This window comes from Populus euphratica, unplaced genomic scaffold (assembly GCF_000495115.2).
Source record: "Populus euphratica unplaced genomic scaffold, PopEup_1.0 scaffold1313.1, whole genome shotgun sequence".
Classification (NCBI taxonomy): Eukaryota; Viridiplantae; Streptophyta; class Magnoliopsida; order Malpighiales; family Salicaceae; genus Populus; species Populus euphratica.
The window spans coordinates 31,421-49,264 of record NW_011501171.1 but is presented as its reverse complement, the minus strand read 5'-3'; the positions used below and the strand labels follow the sequence as shown (position 1 = coordinate 49,264).

Sequence of the window (17,844 nt, the reverse complement as noted above, 5' to 3'; positions counted from 1 at the left end):
TTTTAAAATTTATTATATAAATATTAAAAGAATATTTTAGTTTTTTAATGTAGGATTTAAAATCCTTTAATATATATATGCTTACAAAAAAAAAATTATTTTTCAATATAAAATTTGAAGCCCTTTAAAATATATGTTTTATGTTAAAAAAAAAAGTTATGTTTTTTTAATATGAAAAATATATATCCTTTAAAATATATGTTTTAAAAAAAATCATGCCATTTTTCATTAGAAAAAAAGAAGAAAAAATCATTCATATGATATGAATGTTTTGAAGAAATTTCTATCAGTGAAGTAATTGTGATGCAGTGGGAGTATTGTGACAAAAAAAACTCGGGTTTGTAATCCATTTTTCTGTCACAAATAAATTTTCCCAGCTTCATCTATCCTCTCTTGCATTTTTCCCCCAAGTGCCCCCAATACTAAAACAAGGAAAAGCGGTGCCGTCTCCTTCCTCTGCTCAGATTCAAAACCCTAAAGAACCATTAGTATTTACTTCTTTTTCATTAAAAAAGAAAAGAGAGAAGAGAAGAGCATGAAACTAGGTAGTACAGCAGTGGTAGTAACATCATCATCAGTTGCCACGTTAGGGTTTCCAAAGAATTATTACAACAAACCATCTTGGTTTGGTCAATTATTAAAAACCAACATGTTTCCTCACCATTTCCCAATTCTTTCTTCCTCTTCTTCTTCAGCATCCATCTCCACCACCACAGAGGATTCCAGTGATGCAGTTGCAGCGGCCAAGCCAAAACAACAGCATCCTTGGCTCATTGTTGGCCTCGGCAATCCTGGCAAAAAATATCACTCCACTCGCCATAACGTCTGTTCATTATTTCTCTTTTTTCTTCTTTGTCGTCGTTTTCATGTTGTATGAATAAGGATTTTTTCCCAAAATTTTAGTTTAAAAATTTTTTAATTGCAAATTTGATTACTAAAAGTAGAAGAAGATAATAATGTTTTTGTTTGTTATTGTCTGTTGGGGTGTTGTTGTTTTACAGGTGGGATTTCAGATGGTGGATGCTTTGGCTGATGCTGAGGGCATATCTATATCTGGTGTTTCTTTTAAAGCCCTCTTTGGTAAAGGTCGGTTATTTACACGTTTTTGTATTCAACTCAATTCTACATTGAATTAATTGAAACAAGTTCAGATTTTTATCCTTCTTTTGAAATCATTGTCTCGTTGAATTTTTTATTGGGTCTTCAAATTATACTTTGGTAACTACTTGGTACTGTCTCAAACATTTTTTGCTTATGGTTGTTATGGAATGGGTGCTTGGCATGCAAATTAACAATACGAATGAATTATAGACGTGGGAATTTCTCCTACTTGTCAATTTTTGTGCACCTGCCAATGAATGATTGAAGGGTACAAATTAAGACACATAAAATTGAATTATCTTTTAGGCACTATGGGCAGTGAGAGGTAGATGAGATAATGCAATTTTATCTTTTCTTGACTTTAGTTTTCTTATTTACAATCATTATGATAATAGTTCTGTGTTCCAGGTTTTATTGGAAATGTTCCAGTGATGTTTGCCAAACCCCAGACTTTTATGAATGCAAGTGGTGAGTCTGTAAGTAAGCTCTTCGATGAGGACCTCTTCTTATATTTGCAGTCAAGATATTCTCCTCTATCTAATGTGTCTAGAGTTCTGGCATTGATTGGCTGATTTTCCAATGCCATTTGCAGGTTGGAGCCATTGTATCATATTACGAGATTCCTTTGAAGCAAGTACTTTTGGTAAAATAGTGATATTTGATCTCCCTCTACTCTTACTTGAGAAACAACTATGTCCTCCGAACTAAGAGTCAGTTATTCTATTGTTTCAGATTTATGATGACCTAGATCTGCCTTTTGCCAAATTGAGACTATTGCCGAAAGGTGGACATGGAGGACATAATGGGTATCATCTTCTTCTTGTTGTTGTGTGCCCTTAGTGCTCTACTAATTCTATCATGATTTGGGCTGTAGTTTACTCTGATCTGAGCTTCAAGTAAAAGGGACCCATGGCTGAGCCTACTTTAGTGCATGCATTATTTGCCTTTTGTGGTCTGGGTGTCTGATTGGATCTTGGAGAGGACATAGATACAATGTTTTGAATCATAATCCCTCTTATATCATATCAGAATACACATTTGGAACTTGTTTTATGTTTGTGATATAATTTAGAACTTCATCATTGTATAATCTATCCTTTTTTATGGCTATTTTTAAAACTTTGTTGCAAAAAGGAAAATTTCATTTTTGAATATCCAATGTTGAGGGCCATTGTACACTCTGAAAAATATTGTTGCTCTCCATTGAAGTACAAAGAATTCCTCGTAATTAACTGTTGTATTAAAGTACAAAGAAGAATTTATCGTAATTAACTCTTGTACATTGTATGGCTGACTAATTTTCTTGTTCCTTCAGGATGAAGAGTGTTATTAATCACTTCAAAGGAAACCGTGATTTTCCTCGTTTAAGAATTGGTAAGTTGTGTTTCCAAAAGCACCAAAATTATACTTTGCAATCTCCTTTCTAGATTTGTTATAGCTATGTGTTTGCGAAATCATTCTAGGCATTGGACGGCCTCCTGGAAAAATGGATACTGCTAACTTTGTTCTCCGCCCTTTCACTAAACAAGAACAGGAAGAGGTAGTAAACTTTTTACATTTACTCAGAAGAGATACTGTATAGAATTGGAGAGTGGATTTTCATCATTCAGTCGATTTCATTTCTTTTTTCAGTTGGATTTTATGTTTCAACAAGGCATAGAAGCCGTGCGGATTCTTTTACTCGAGGGGTTGAATAAAAGTGCTACTTTTGTCAACAGTACTAAATCTATGGAGCAACTTGGTTAATTAACTGCTCTGCTAATTATCATTTACATGAAAGGGAATGGATGCTATAGGGAATTGATGGAATGGTGGACGTAATGGGAAATAATTTTTTGCGATAAAGAATCCTGTTCAAATTTAGCAACTCAGAATACGAGCTTTTCTATGTATCTAATTTTGTATTGGAAGAGTGTTAGTGCTTTAGATTTTGTTAAGTTGTACTTCTATTGTATCCAATTAATATTTAATGCTTTCCTTTTAATAAAAAAAGAAACCTAAAAGATTGGTTGTTTTTACTGGGCATCATATTTTGTCTTCTTTTAGTCTTTAAAGCTTTTTTTTTTTTTTAGTCATTAAACTTTTTTTTTTTCAATTTTATCCTTGTACACTATGTTATTTAGGATTTGAACTTGGGTTGATTACCTTGTCATGAAGGGTTTTATTTATTGTATATTTGGAACTTTTTGAATTGAATTCAATATAGAAGTTTTAATGAAATTTTATTTTATGTTTGAAATTTTTGTGGGTTTAAGAATTGAATTTGAAATTCAATCTCAAAAAATGTATAAAAATGAATCAAATATCAAACTCCTTTGATTTACAATTCTATAGCAGAGAAATTTAATGTTAAAACTATTTTTAAAAAAATATTTAGCTTTATTTTTAAAGATATTTGGAGAAATAAGATGAATGCAATGAGGGCAATATAGAAACTGAAATGAATTGAATTTTATATTTTTTAAACATGTGTATTCAAGAATTAAACACTATAATTGAATTCATTCAATTATAGTAAAGAATTTATTCCAAATAACCAATTAATTATTTAAAATGCACCTCTTTCATATATTTTTTTCCCTTAAGATTTTGTTTAACTTGTGTTTTGGTTCCTTTAGTTTGAAAATTATTTGTTTTGGTTCAAAACTTCAATTTTTTTTTTACATATCACTCTTTATGTATGAGAGATGAGAGAGAAGTAGCTGAAAAATGATAAAATACAATTGGTTGATCATATTTTGGCAATTAAAATAATTGATTATAGTATTAATGAGTTGATTATAGTATTAATGAGTTATATTTAATGAGAAGAGTTTGATAATAGTGGTTTTTTTTTTTTTTCCTATTAACATACTTGAAAAGGTAAATGAGGGCTTGTTTAAATTTTTATGATTCATTTGATTTTTGGTTTTGTAGTAATTTTGGAGTGGTTGGGGTTGATAAGTGGTTATAAAGGGTTTACAGTGTTTTATTATATTTTCAAATAAAAAAAAAAGTTTAAAAATAAGGTTTGAATGTCCAAAAACTTGGATTTTAATTTTCATATATGATAGGTCTTCTAACACTACAGGTAAAGAGTTTAAAAAACTCTAGACATGAGCCTGGATCTTTTAATTAAAACTAAATGCATAGTCCTAGCTTTCTAGGCCCTTTGAGGTTTTTACAAGGATAAGTATGTTGGTTGGGCTACCAAGGATTGGGTGCTTAGTCTATTTTTATATTTTGATTTGTTTTTAATTTAATTTATTTAAAATAATTAGTTTAAAATATTAAAAAAATAATAAAATTTTAAATTAATTAAGAATATATTTTAGATATTATTTTATAAAATTCCATTCAATTTTTGTTTTATTTTCAAATAATATTATACCATTCTTCTAATAATATCAGCAAGTTTTTTTATAGCCCCATCATTATTTTTTTAAAAATTATTTGTTTGCTATTCTATAACGTATATTTTTATTACTATATGATTAAATAAAACTTATTTAACATACATATATATATATATGTATATTATTTTGTCAATAAAGTTTATAATCTAAATTGTAATTTAACAGGTTTGTTCATATCAATTGAAAATATTTTCATTTTAATATTTAAAAACCAAATACCTTGTATACATCAAATCTGGAGTTCAAAATTAAAATCTTACTTGCAGAAGACATTAGCAATGCTTGCAATTTTTATTTATTTATTTATTTTCATTCAAAAAGAACTTCCATCCTACCTCCAGTAAAGCGTGAGCTAGTTACCTCGTAATCATTAATAGCTTTTCTAGACTTTTTTAGATATCAATTCTTTGCCTGAATACTAAGAGCTAGTAAGGCACAATCCACGAGGCAATATGGGAGATGGTAATGGGTATTTACAATTTAGTTTTGTATTATTCATACCCAATCCGAATCTAAAACTACTTTCTATATTGGACTCAAAACTCAATCAAATATGGATTTTAAAACCTGAACCAAATCAAATGTTGGATATCTATTGGGTATCCGTGACTCGACTAACTCGTACCATCAATTTTCTCTTTTAAAAATCTCAAAATAAACATAAACTTTCTTTATTAAAAAAAAAATAGATACACCACATATAGTTAAAAAGAAAATTAAACCATGTAATGTAAACACATTCAATTAAAAAATCTGCCCTAGAAGACAAACATGAATAATATGTAATAAATAACTTCAATTTCTACAAAAAGAGCTCAAAACAATATATGTGAAGGCCTATTTAATACTATAAATATGGCATTCTACACTTAATTGGTTTTCATATTATTAAATAAAAAATAATTAAAAAATATTATTATTATGAATTGAAAATCATGATTTATTTTAATTAACTTTTTATGGGGTTATCGTGATCTTAGAAAAATATATTAATATTAGGTTGGTGCTCTATTTTTTTAGCGTCTAGTTTCTTATTATGTTATTAAATAAAAAAGGATTTCAGGAAAAAAACATAATCATTGAGAATTAGATTTTATGATTTATTTTTTATAGAGTTATCATGATCTCATAAAAAAATCTCGGTATTTTATTAACATTTGATTTTGTAAGCATCTAATTTTTATCATATAATTAAATAAAAAAAAATTTAAAAATAAAATTATTGAATTCAATAAAGTTCACGATCCAGATCGCGAGTTTGACAATTTAACTTATGTTGATATAGGTTAATCAAATGTGCCACCATCTCAATATTTTTTTAAAAAAGTATATCACATTGAAAAATATTTTTAAAGTCAAATCATTTTTGAACAATCATTTAAGTTTTTTTTTTAATTTACCAAGTTGACCAAGTCATACTAAGACAATTCTATATACAATCCAATTTAAAATTCAAGTTAACCAAGAAATAGGGTTAAGAGGTTTTAGTTTCGACCCTAGTATAATGTGTGGAATTATTTAGTTTATGCTATTTCTTCTATGTTTAACTTGCTTATATTCACATGGGTTCGGGATAATAAATAAATTTACATATAATAATAACAAAATTAATTTAAAAATAAAATAGTGTATTAAGTAAAATTATATATATTGATTTTATACATTCTATTCTAATATTAAACTATTTGAGAGAAAGTATTCTTTTTTCTAATAATGGCTAATGAAAGAGGAGTTAATGGAATGCAATACATCCATCTTTACATCATATCAATTTAATTAAATAATTTAATCCTTTTGTATCATAAAAATAATACATTCAATGATTGCCATAACCATTTTTAATTTTTTTTCCATAAAAATTCATCCTTTAATAGATTTTGTCTTTCAATTTTCAATAATTTTCTATTTTAAGTATAATTAGTTTTTTTATATCTTCTTTTTAAGTCCACAAACAAAATCTAATATAGTATTTTAATTAATTATACTTCAAGAATAAAAATAAATTTAATGACGATTAATTCTATTATGAAAACAATTTTATTATGAATTAAATTAATAAATTATAAATGAGTAAAACAAGTGGATCAACTTTTTAACATGTTTCGAGAAAAAAGTTTTTCAGATGATGTGTGCATACTAAACAACAAACAAATAAGACCTTATTTGTTTGATGGAAAGTAGTTTCTTGAAAACTATTTTTCAAACTTTCCTGTATTTGTTTGTTATTAGAAAAATTAGTTAACGAAAAATATTTTTCAGTTAAAGGAAAATTTGACTTGAGTTTCACGAAAGTATTTTTATTTTATTTTAAGTGGAAAACACATTCTAGAAATTATAAAAAATTTTAAAATATCATATTATTTGCTAATTATAATAAATTTTGTCCTCAAACTTTTGATTGCTATATATTTTGTTTTGAATTTTTTTTTTCAATTTCACCTTTTAAAATTTGATTTTTATATTAACTTTGATCCTTATTTTTATGATTGTTATTTGCTTTTCTCTTATTATTTTTTTAATTGAATTTTTTTATCTATCAAATTCGATCCTCATTCTTTTGATTGTTACTTATTTTATTTGAAATAATTAATAAAATTATAATTATAATTATTTTAATTTCATCATCTTTCAATTTTTTTATTTGTTACATTTGATCTTATTTTGATTATTATTTATTTTATTTAAGATAATTTATGAAATTAGATTTTTTTTCAATTTCATTCTCATTCAACTTTTTAATTTGTAAGATTTGTTTCTTATTATTTTAAAAATTTGAAAAAAAATATTAATAAGTTATTTTCCTACTTATTTTTCATGACATAACCAAATACTAAAAAGTGTTTTCCAACTTATTTTCCATGACACTATCAAACATAAAAAAATAATTTATTTTTCAAGAATCTACTTTCCAAAAGAAAACTACTTTCTAACAAAAAAACATGGCCTAAAATATGAAAAAAAACTCTGTTAATGAAACAAGATTGATCTTAGATTCTAGATCCAAAATAAGCGACATTAAACAACATATATTAATATATGTTTCGATCAAATAACATACAAGAAATTTGATAACTTCATAGAAAGAAAATTAAAATTTTTTTTACAAAATTTAATTTTCAATTAACCCAATATTAAGGGATGTCATCGAAAAAAATCAATTAAAAAAATAACTCAGGTCAATATGGACTAACCTGTTAAACCTATAACCTAGGTTATGAGACAAATATAATTTCATAAAAAACATATAAAAAATCACAAAGCTCCATCTTTAATAAGTTTAATGTTAAAGGTTGAAATCGTGAAAACAAGCTAAAGTCATAAGACTATGATAACTCTTGACATGACTAAAAAGATTGATGTTTTCTCCTAGGTGCAGGAGTGTCGAAGTAATAAATAATCCGGCAAGACCGGAGTCGAATCACAGGGAGGTAATATAACAACAACAACAACAACAACAACAACAGTAGTAGTAGTAATATTAATAATAATAATAGAAGAAAAAAAAGAAGTTGATGAGAACTTGAGATGAAAGATTAACGTAAGGTTTAAATAATGATAACAACAAATGTTAAGGTTAGAGGATTCACTAATGGTATGTCAAATAAGTATAATATAAACTTTTATTATTTAATTGGAAACCACACACAAAGGATGTTTCAATCAGATTATAAATTGTTAACATGATTACATTAGTTATCTTATTCGAATAAGGCTAATACTTGTAAATGTTGTCAGGCATTCATGATTATAACTTATGTTAACAATAAATTAAGTTTCTTTCATAGCTCAGATGTCGGTTATACCATATAGTATGGGCTATGAAAGTGCCAAGTATTAGTTGTACCAAGTGTTATACAACATAAATCTAGATTAGTCATTTAACAAGTAAAGTATTAAAGAGCGAACAAGATAACAAATATAAAACATGTTAGTATCAATCAATAAAGTCCATGTTAAGTTTACACTATTAGTGTAACCGTTTCACCTTGACATAATAAATTTAGCTAAATATAATGAAAGATAAAAACATAAATAAACAAGATAAGAACATAAATAAGATAAAAGTTAACTAAGTTAAAGAAAGAAAATGAAAGGCATAAACAAGATATTAATGAAAATAAAACTTATGCATTACAAAAATACAAAGAGAGAAAGTAAAAGCATGATCTTGCTCTGGAAACCAAGATGTCTAAATACATGGCAAATGCCTCCTTTTATAGGCCAAAAGTGGAAACTATTAATCTGATGGCTAATTGATGAGTGGGTGACCAACTCTTGACTTGGTGACAATCCTTATCTTCTCTTGTCTGCCCAAAACATCATTGATAACATCATAATTGGAACCACTTGAAAATATGAAAGTTGTACGAAATTGTCTCGGCTTTCTAGGAAAAAAACGGAGGTCATTTAGACTTCTAGAATTTCAGATATTGGTTAAACACTGAACAATGTTCGAGTTGTAGGACAGATTCAGGCTTTTTCTTTGTTGCTATAATTTAAACTTAAAAATGGCCTTTTTAAATCTTGGGTTTCCATGAAAGTTTTAGGCCTATATCTTACCTTTCCATCTTATAAAGTAAACCTAAATTCGAGATTTATAGCTCTAGATATGATTCAATTACCAAACAATGTTCCAGTTTGGACTATATCAACATCTTTTTTCTAAATTTGGCCATCTTTTTGTCCTTTCAATTTCACTACAACTCATCAATCAATATTTTTATTTATGTGATAGGTTTCCATTTAAGATGAATATTTACCATAAATTAAAGGTATCTTATATTATTAGATATGTTATTATAAAACATGCTTTAGTTAAGGAGTTATTGATACTTCAAATGCAAAATGATGATATAAAACCTTGATAAGAATACACTTTTAAGTACTAATCACACCTCCCAACCATTGTATTACAAGTCCCTAGTAATCAAAATGTTAAAATAAAATAATTTGCAAATTCCACAAAGCAAGACATTCATCATTCAACTTCCATTACTCTATCCAAATAAACAAACTCTCATTAAAGTTATATATCTGCTCAATACCTTTTAAACAAAATATTAATAAACCTTTTTTTTTGTGCTCCATATATCAACACATAGTTATGGGGCTTTGTGACATGACGAAAAGATTAATGTCTTCTCCCAAGTGCAGGAGTGTCGAAGTAATAAATAACTCGGCAAGACCAGGGTCGAACCACAGGGAGGTTAATTGTACAAATTATAAATAAAAAAAATACAACAACAACAATAAGAATAACAATAACAACAACAATAACAATAACAACAACAATTATATTAATAATAATAGTAGTAGTAGTAGTAGTAGTAGTAGTAGTACTAATAATAATAATAATAATAATAATAATAATAATAATAAAGAAAGAGAAGAAGAAGAAGATGATGAGAACTTTGAGATGGAATATTAATGTAAGGATTAAACAATGATAATAACAAATGTCAAGGTTAGAGGTTCCACTAATGGTATGTCAAATAAGTATAGTATAAACTCTTATTATTCAATTGGAAACCACACACAAAGGAGGTTCCAATCAGATTATAGATTGTTAACATGATTACATTAGTCATCTTATTCGATTAATGCTAATACTTGTAAATCTCGTCAAGCATTCATAATTATAACTTATGTTAACAACAAATCAAGTTCTTTTCATAGCTCAGGTGTCGGTTATACCATACAGTATGGGCTATGAAAGTGCCAAGCATTTGTTGTACCAAGTGTTATACAACATAAATCAAGATTAGTCATTTAACAAGTAAAGTATTAAAAAGTGAACAAGATAACAAATACAAAACATGTTAGTATCAAACATTAAAGTCCATATTAAGTTTACACTATACTTATTCTTATACCATTAGTGTAACCTTTTCACCTTGACATAATAAACTTAGCTAGACATAATAAAAGAAAGAAAAATAAATAAACAAAATAAGAACATAAATAAGATAAGAGTTAACTAAGTAAAAGAAAGGAAATGAAAGGCATAAACTTGATATTAATGAAAGCGAAGCATAAACATTACAAAAAATACAAAGAAAGAAAGCAAGAGCATTCCTTTTATAGGCCAAAATTGGGAACTATTGATTTGATGACTAATTGATGAGTGGGTGGCCAACTCTTGACTTGGTGACAATCCTTATCTTTTCTTGTCTGCCCAAAACGTCATTGATAACGTCAAAATTGGAGCCACTCGAAAACATAAAAGTTGTAGGTAATTGCCTCAGCTTTCTTGTGTAAAACATTCAGCTCATTTGGACTTCTAGAACTCCAGATATGGCCAAAATACTGAACAGTGCTCGGGCTGGAGGACAGATTCGGGCTTCTTTGTTGTTGCTAGAATTTGGACTTGAAAATGGCCTTTTTAGATCTTAGGCTCCATATGAAAGTTGTAGACCTATATCTTACCTTTCCATCCATATAAAGTAGACCTAAATCTGAGATCTATAGCTCCAGATATGACCCAATTACCGAACAGTGCTCCGGTTTGGATTGCATCGACATTTCTTTTCTAAGCTTGGCCATCTCTTTATCCTTTCAATTTCAGTTCTTAAATTCATCAATCAATCCTTTCATTTATATAATAGGCCTGCATTTAAAATGAACATTTACCATAAATTAAAGGTATCTTATATTATTAGATATATTATTATAAAACATGCTTTAGTTAAGGAGTTATTGATACTTCAAGTGCAAAATGATGATATAAAACCTTGATAAAAATACACTTTTAAGTACTAATCACTTTGCTTGGAAGAAAACAAAATTTTTGTTCTAATGTTTAAGGTTAACTTCTTTACATTGGGATTTCTTTTCTTTATTTTTTTTTAAATATATATATGTAACTTAACACATAATACATCTTTAACCCATGTAACGAGCTTTCGGCTAAAGACTCCCAGACCAGTTGGTCTTAGGGCATTAGGTATTAAAACACCCCTACGAGCTTAGTAACTCGAGTTGCAGATACTAATATGTAAATAGTGCAATGTTTGATTCCCTTAAGCTTTTCTCCTCAACTTATGTAACAAGCATTGGGCTAATAGCTCCCAAGTCAATTGACTTTACGGTATTAAGTGTTAAAACATCCTTTCAGGCTTAATTGCATAGGTTAAGGAGGCTACGAAACCAAATTTATTTACATTTTTGTTATCATCATTTTTTTTGCTTTTTTTTTGTTTGTTTTTTTTTCAAATTATATACTATCCCTTTCCTTTAAATGTTACATTTAACAAAAGAACATAAATAATGTAATAATTCAATGTGCAACTCATAATCATATATTAAAGTGTGTGTGTGAAAATTAAGGTTTAAAAATACATGTTAAATGAGTATATGAGCAGAATTAAATGATAACAATGCGAGAGTTTGTAAACCTAAATATTTCAAAAAGTATTATGATAGACCTTGTTATGAATAGTTATTAAGATGCGTCTCAAGAGTCACTTTAATAAAATAGCTCATTTGCTCTATCATCCTAGTAACAACAAATTTGCACATGCTTTATGAAATAGAAAATATAATTAGTTAATTTTTTTTGTCAACTACTACCCTTTTCCTCCAACCAAAACGAGACATTATCCTCAATATCTTAATGTAAAAATATAGAGTATAAAAGATATTACCTGAAATAATGAACATTGATAAACCTGAAATACATTTAAACAAATATAAGAAACAACAAAATACAATAATAAAACCAAAAGATATAAAGATTCACAAATGAAGGCTCAAATCCAATCTAAGCTTTTTACGACTTTTCTTAAATGACTAATTTATGCAACTTATAGAGGGATCAATTATAGGAATGAAAGATTGTAATTGGTCAATTAATTGTTCAGCAGAAAAAGTAGAGATTATGATTTGTCGTGCCGAAGATGTTAGAAATTCTTGTTCCACAACATGATCAAGAAACGACAACAACTTATCATAATAACCATTAACATTTAACAGATCTATGAGTTTATGGTGAATGTGCAGTTAGGTCCATGAAGAGATATAAAAGATCTTTTCCAATATGCCAAGACCACCTGGTAAGGTGACACGACCAAAAGATTGATGTCTTCTCCCAAATGCAGGGGTGTCGAAGTAATAAATAACCCGGCAAGACCGGGGTCGAACCACAGGAAGGTTAATTGTACAAATTATAAATAACAATAATATAACAACAATAATAATAACAATAACACTTATAATAATAATAATAATAATAATAATAATAATAATAATAAAGAAAAAGAAGAAGAAGAAGAAGAAGATGATGATGAGAACTTTGAGATGAAAAATTAATACAAGGATTAAACAATGATAACAAACAATGTCAAGGTTAGAGGACCCACTAATGGCATGTCAAACAATTATAGTATAAACTCTTATTATTCAATTGGAAACCACACACAAAGGAGGTTCCAATCAGATTATATATTGTTAACATGATTACATTAGTCATCTTATTCGATTAATGCTAATACTTGTAAATCTCGTCAAGCATTCATGATTATAACTTATGTTAACAACAAATCAAGTTCCTTTCATAGCTCAGGTGTCGGTTATACCATACATTATGGGCTATGAAAGTGCCAAGCATTTGTTGTACCAAGTGTTATACAACATAAATCAAGATTAGTTATTTAACAAGCAAAGTATTAAAGAGTGAACAAGATAACAAATACAAAACATGTTAGTATCAAACATTAAAGTCCATATTGAGTTTACACTATACTTATTCTTACACCATTAGTGTAACCTTTTCACCTTGACATAATAAACTTAGCTAGACATAATGAAAGAAAGAAAAATAAATAAACAAAATAAGAACATAAATAAGATAAAAGTTAGCTAAGTAAATGAAAGGAAATGAGAGGCATAAACTTGATATTAATAAAAGCAAAGCATAAACATTACAAAAAATACAAAGAGAGAAAACAAGAGCATGATCTTGATCTGGAGACCAAGATGCCTAAATGCATGGAAAATGCCTCCTTTTATAGGCCAAAATTGAGAACTATTGATTTGATGACTAATTGATGAGTGGGTGGCCAACTCTTGACTTGGTGACAATCCTTATCTTCTCTTGTCTGCCCAAAACGTCATTGATAACATCAAAATTAGAGTCACTCACATAAAAGTTGTAGGCATTTGTCTCAGCTTTCTTGTGTAAACAATTCAGCTCATTTGGATTTCTAGAACTCCAAATATGGCCAAAATACTGAACAGTGCTCGGGCTGGAGGACAGATTCAGGCTTCTTTGTTGTTGCTACAATTTGGACTTGAAAATGACCTTTTTAGATCTTAGGCTCCATAAGAAAGTTGTAGGCCTGTGTCTTACCTTTCCATCCATATAAAGTAGACCTAAATGTGAGATCTATAGCTTCAGATATGACCCAATTACCGAACAGTGTTCCGGTTTGAATTGCACCGACATCTCTTTTCTAAGTTTGGCCATCTCTTTGCCCTTGCAATATAAGTTCTTAAAGTCATCAATCAATCCTTTCATTTATGTGATAGGCCTACATTTAAAATGAACATTTACCACAAATTAATGGTATCTTATATTATTAGATATATTATTATAAAACATGCTTTAATTAAGGAGTTATTGATACTTCAAGTGCAAAATGATGATATAAAACCATGATAAAAATGCACTTTTAAGTACTAATCATTCGGCTAAAAAGGCTTTCTTTTTCACATTAAGTTTTCTCTTCACAGTGCATAGACCTTTCAAAAAATTAGCATAGGAAGGAACGTGTTTAATAGCATCTAACAAAGGTATATTAATCCTTACCTGTTTGAAAGTTTTAAAAATTTCAGAGTTGTGATTAACTTTTCTTTGTTTGGTCATGGCTTGAGGAAATGGAAGTACTAGTGGGGAATTAGTCGTTTCTTTGCAATTTTCAAATTCAACCCCTTCCTTACCCTCAGAGATTGACTCGTCATCTTTTTTTACAAGGTTCAAGAGTGGGTTTTTCAATAACCTTACCACTGCGAAGAGTAGTGACTGATTTGACTTGATTCGTGTGTTGGCTTCCGGAGCTACTTACATTTGCATTGTATTACCCCTTGGGATTTTGTTGTGGTTAAGATGGAAACTTACCTTTCTCTTGAAAACTGAGAGAAGATGTCAATTTTGCAAGAGTATCTTTAAAATCTGTCATGTTTTGAGCAAGTGGAGTATTGATTGTCTCTTACTTTTCAATAAATGCTTGCAATGTTTCCTCAAGATTTCTTCTAGGAGGTGGAGCATAAGGAGGTGTATATCCATGAGAATTTTAGAAATTATGGTGTGCTTGAAATGGTGGTTGTGAAGTTTGTACATTGTTGTTATCACTCTTCCAACTGAAATTTGGGTGATTTCTCCAACGAGGGTTGTATGTTTGTGAGTATGGGTTGTATTTGGCCCTTTGGAAACTGTTTAAAGCATGGGCTTGTTCATGGAGACATTGTTTAAAAGAAGGCAAGGTTGGACAATTATTGGTTGAGTGTTTATTTGTTTCACATATTTGACACACAATATTTTCAATATATTTTAATTGACCATTATTTTTCAATTCTAGTGCCTCGACTTTTATAGCTAAAGATGCAAACTTAACTTGGAGGTCATGATCTTCCCTAAGGTTGTATATACCTTCACTAGATGTATGAGGTTGAGTTTTACCCGGTGCCTTATAATTACCCACGGTGTTCTAATTTTGAGCATTTTGAGCTAACAAGTTTAAGTACTCCATTGCTTCATCAGGGTCTTTATCTTCAAAAGTTCCATTGCGCATCAATTCAACCATTTACCTATCTCTAGGTGATAACCCTTCTTAAAAATATGAAACCAATCTCCATGTTTCAAAACCATGATGAGGGCAAGTATTAAGGTTGAGTCTTTCTCCCACCGTTCCTCATAGCAACACTACTAGAATCACTAACTAAGCCTTTTGATTACGGCTGAGTCTCTTACTTAAAGTGAGCTGTTGTTCTGTTAACCTCCATTTTCTGCAACCATTTCGGTAGCATGCAAAACATGAGTTCACATTTTGCAAATAATTAACATTGACTTTAGGTTAGGCTAGTGTTGGCCAAGTCACCTTGAAAAAAGAAAAAATATGTCGGGTCAAGATCAGCCCCACCATTGATATTGGTCTGCCTTTTTCGAGGGCTGAGCTTGGCCCAGTTAGCTGGACCGACTCACCTATATGTTTTAATAATACCTAATATATATATATATACAAAACATTTTCAATTTTTTTTCAAAATTCCTTTGATAAAATTTGTGATTTCCTCATATATTTTTCAATTAATTTTGCATAATATTATGTTTGTATACTTTCATCGTAAGATACAGATCTTATATTAAAAATACCCGGTTTTCTTTAAAACTTTAAAAAAATTCAAAACTTTTAAATTAATTTTCATTTACAAAAAAACAAAAAAAAATTATTTTCCATGCGTAAAGCAAAATTCTAAAATTTTCTAAGCATATTTTCTTAAAAAAACACAAATTGCATGTTTTTCATGTTTTAAAATGCAAAATGGATATCAATGTTGACTTTAATATCTGTGGAGTGTAAAATTACATGATAAAATTCACCTTCAGGTATTAAAGATACAAGGTGAAAAATAAAATGCTAAAATTTAAATTTTAGAATGGTTAGGATTTAACTCAATAAGGTAGATATTTTCTCATAAAAAAAGATCTACCTTGAACTTTAGAAAAAACTAATAAATAGAAACCTAACTTAGAAAAAATAATTAAACAACAATGCAACTTACCATAGGTAGGTTGCACTGGGGTGATGCATCTTCCTCTTGCTCAACCAATTTCTTTTCTAGAGTCTCGCAGATCATAGATTCCTAGTGACTATAATACAAGTTGACGACTCTTAAACATTAATCATAATTTTATAATTAAATCCAGAAACCCTTCCCAACAAACCACACCTTATTAGGAGACACGATATAAAGCCTTCGTCGTCGCCAAACGACGTCGAGGTATGACCTCATGACAAGAAACAAATAGACACATAGAAAGCTTAAAAACTAAAAAGCCATAACTTTATATACAAAACTCCAATTCATGCATGGTTAGCTAATATAAAACCACTAAACTTTTATAGATTGTTAACTTGGATATGGTTAGTATATTGATATGACATGATATTGGCCTATGATTTTCACACCTTGTAGACCTCATATTAACCTTTAGTAGTTGATCATTGAGCATTTAAAAACCTTTTATGACCAATTAGTTAGTAAATCCACTCGTACACATAATAACTATAAACTACATTTATGGTACTTCTTGTATAATGTCACTAGGCAGACTTGACATGAACTTAGTCTTAAATTTTATGAACCTGGGTGACAAAATGGTTGTTATATATGAATATATCCTATCTTAGTTTCCGCAAGAGTCTAAGTCATTGCAGCAAGCAAGGAGGAGTGCCAAAGACTCAACAATAACAAGTTGCCAACTATAAATACCATAAATTACATCATTAACAATATAGATAAACTAATCCAACATTGAAATGATTTGAGTACACTAGATTAGATAAAATTCCTAAAGAAGTATGGATGACTAATGCATGTCTTAAAAAAACTTCTACAAAAACAAAAAATTAAAGCTTTGGTATATTTTTGGATTCTTTTTTTTTTTTATATATATGTACTTTTTTTTTAGAATTGATATGATGCCTATAATTGAGGAATACTAAAGGTTGATGTAGTTCTCAAAACTAGAGCACTTAGTGTATTTCTTTCAAAGACTAGATGAAGCCTTAAGAGAACTAGATAAATTATTAAAGGTGGAGCAAATACGGAGATTTCAAGAAAAGAATAATGCTGGAGGAATACAACTGAATGTGCTTGAAGAGTTACTTAAATAGAACCTAAAAGTGTAAACACTAAATTGGACATGGTCTAAATACTAGCCTTAGGCATCATCAAATATACATGACACGACCAAAAGATTGTTGTCTTCTCCCAAGTGCAGGAGTGTCGAAGTAATAAATAACCCGGCAAGACCGGGGTCGAACCACAAGGAGGTTAAGTGTATAAATTATAGATGACAACAACAACAACAACAACAACAACAACAACAACAACAACAACAACAACAACAACAACAACAACAACAACAACAACAACAACAACAACAACAACAACAACAACAACAACAACAACAACAACAACAACAACAACAACAACAACAACAACAACAACAACAACAACAACAACAACAACAACAACAACAACAACAACAACAACAACAACAACAACAACAACAACAACAACAACAACAACAACAACAACAACAACAATAATAATAATAATAATAATA

At 28.9% G+C, this 17,844-nt stretch overlaps 1 protein-coding gene across 1 annotated transcript; it reads left to right on the top strand.

The window, feature by feature from the left end:
* The first annotated feature begins 306 nt into the window (after window positions 1-306).
* Window positions 307-3,126, top strand: LOC105117369 (peptidyl-tRNA hydrolase, mitochondrial). The gene is made up of 8 exons (XM_011015017.1): window positions 307-823; window positions 1,002-1,086; window positions 1,510-1,577; window positions 1,694-1,744; window positions 1,834-1,907; window positions 2,417-2,475; window positions 2,565-2,641; window positions 2,734-3,126. Exons 1-8 carry the CDS (start codon window positions 536-538, stop codon window positions 2,845-2,847), a joined length of 816 nt encoding a protein of 271 aa, XP_011013319.1. The 5' UTR covers window positions 307-535; the 3' UTR covers window positions 2,848-3,126.
* The last annotated feature ends 14,718 nt before the right edge of the window (window positions 3,127-17,844 follow it).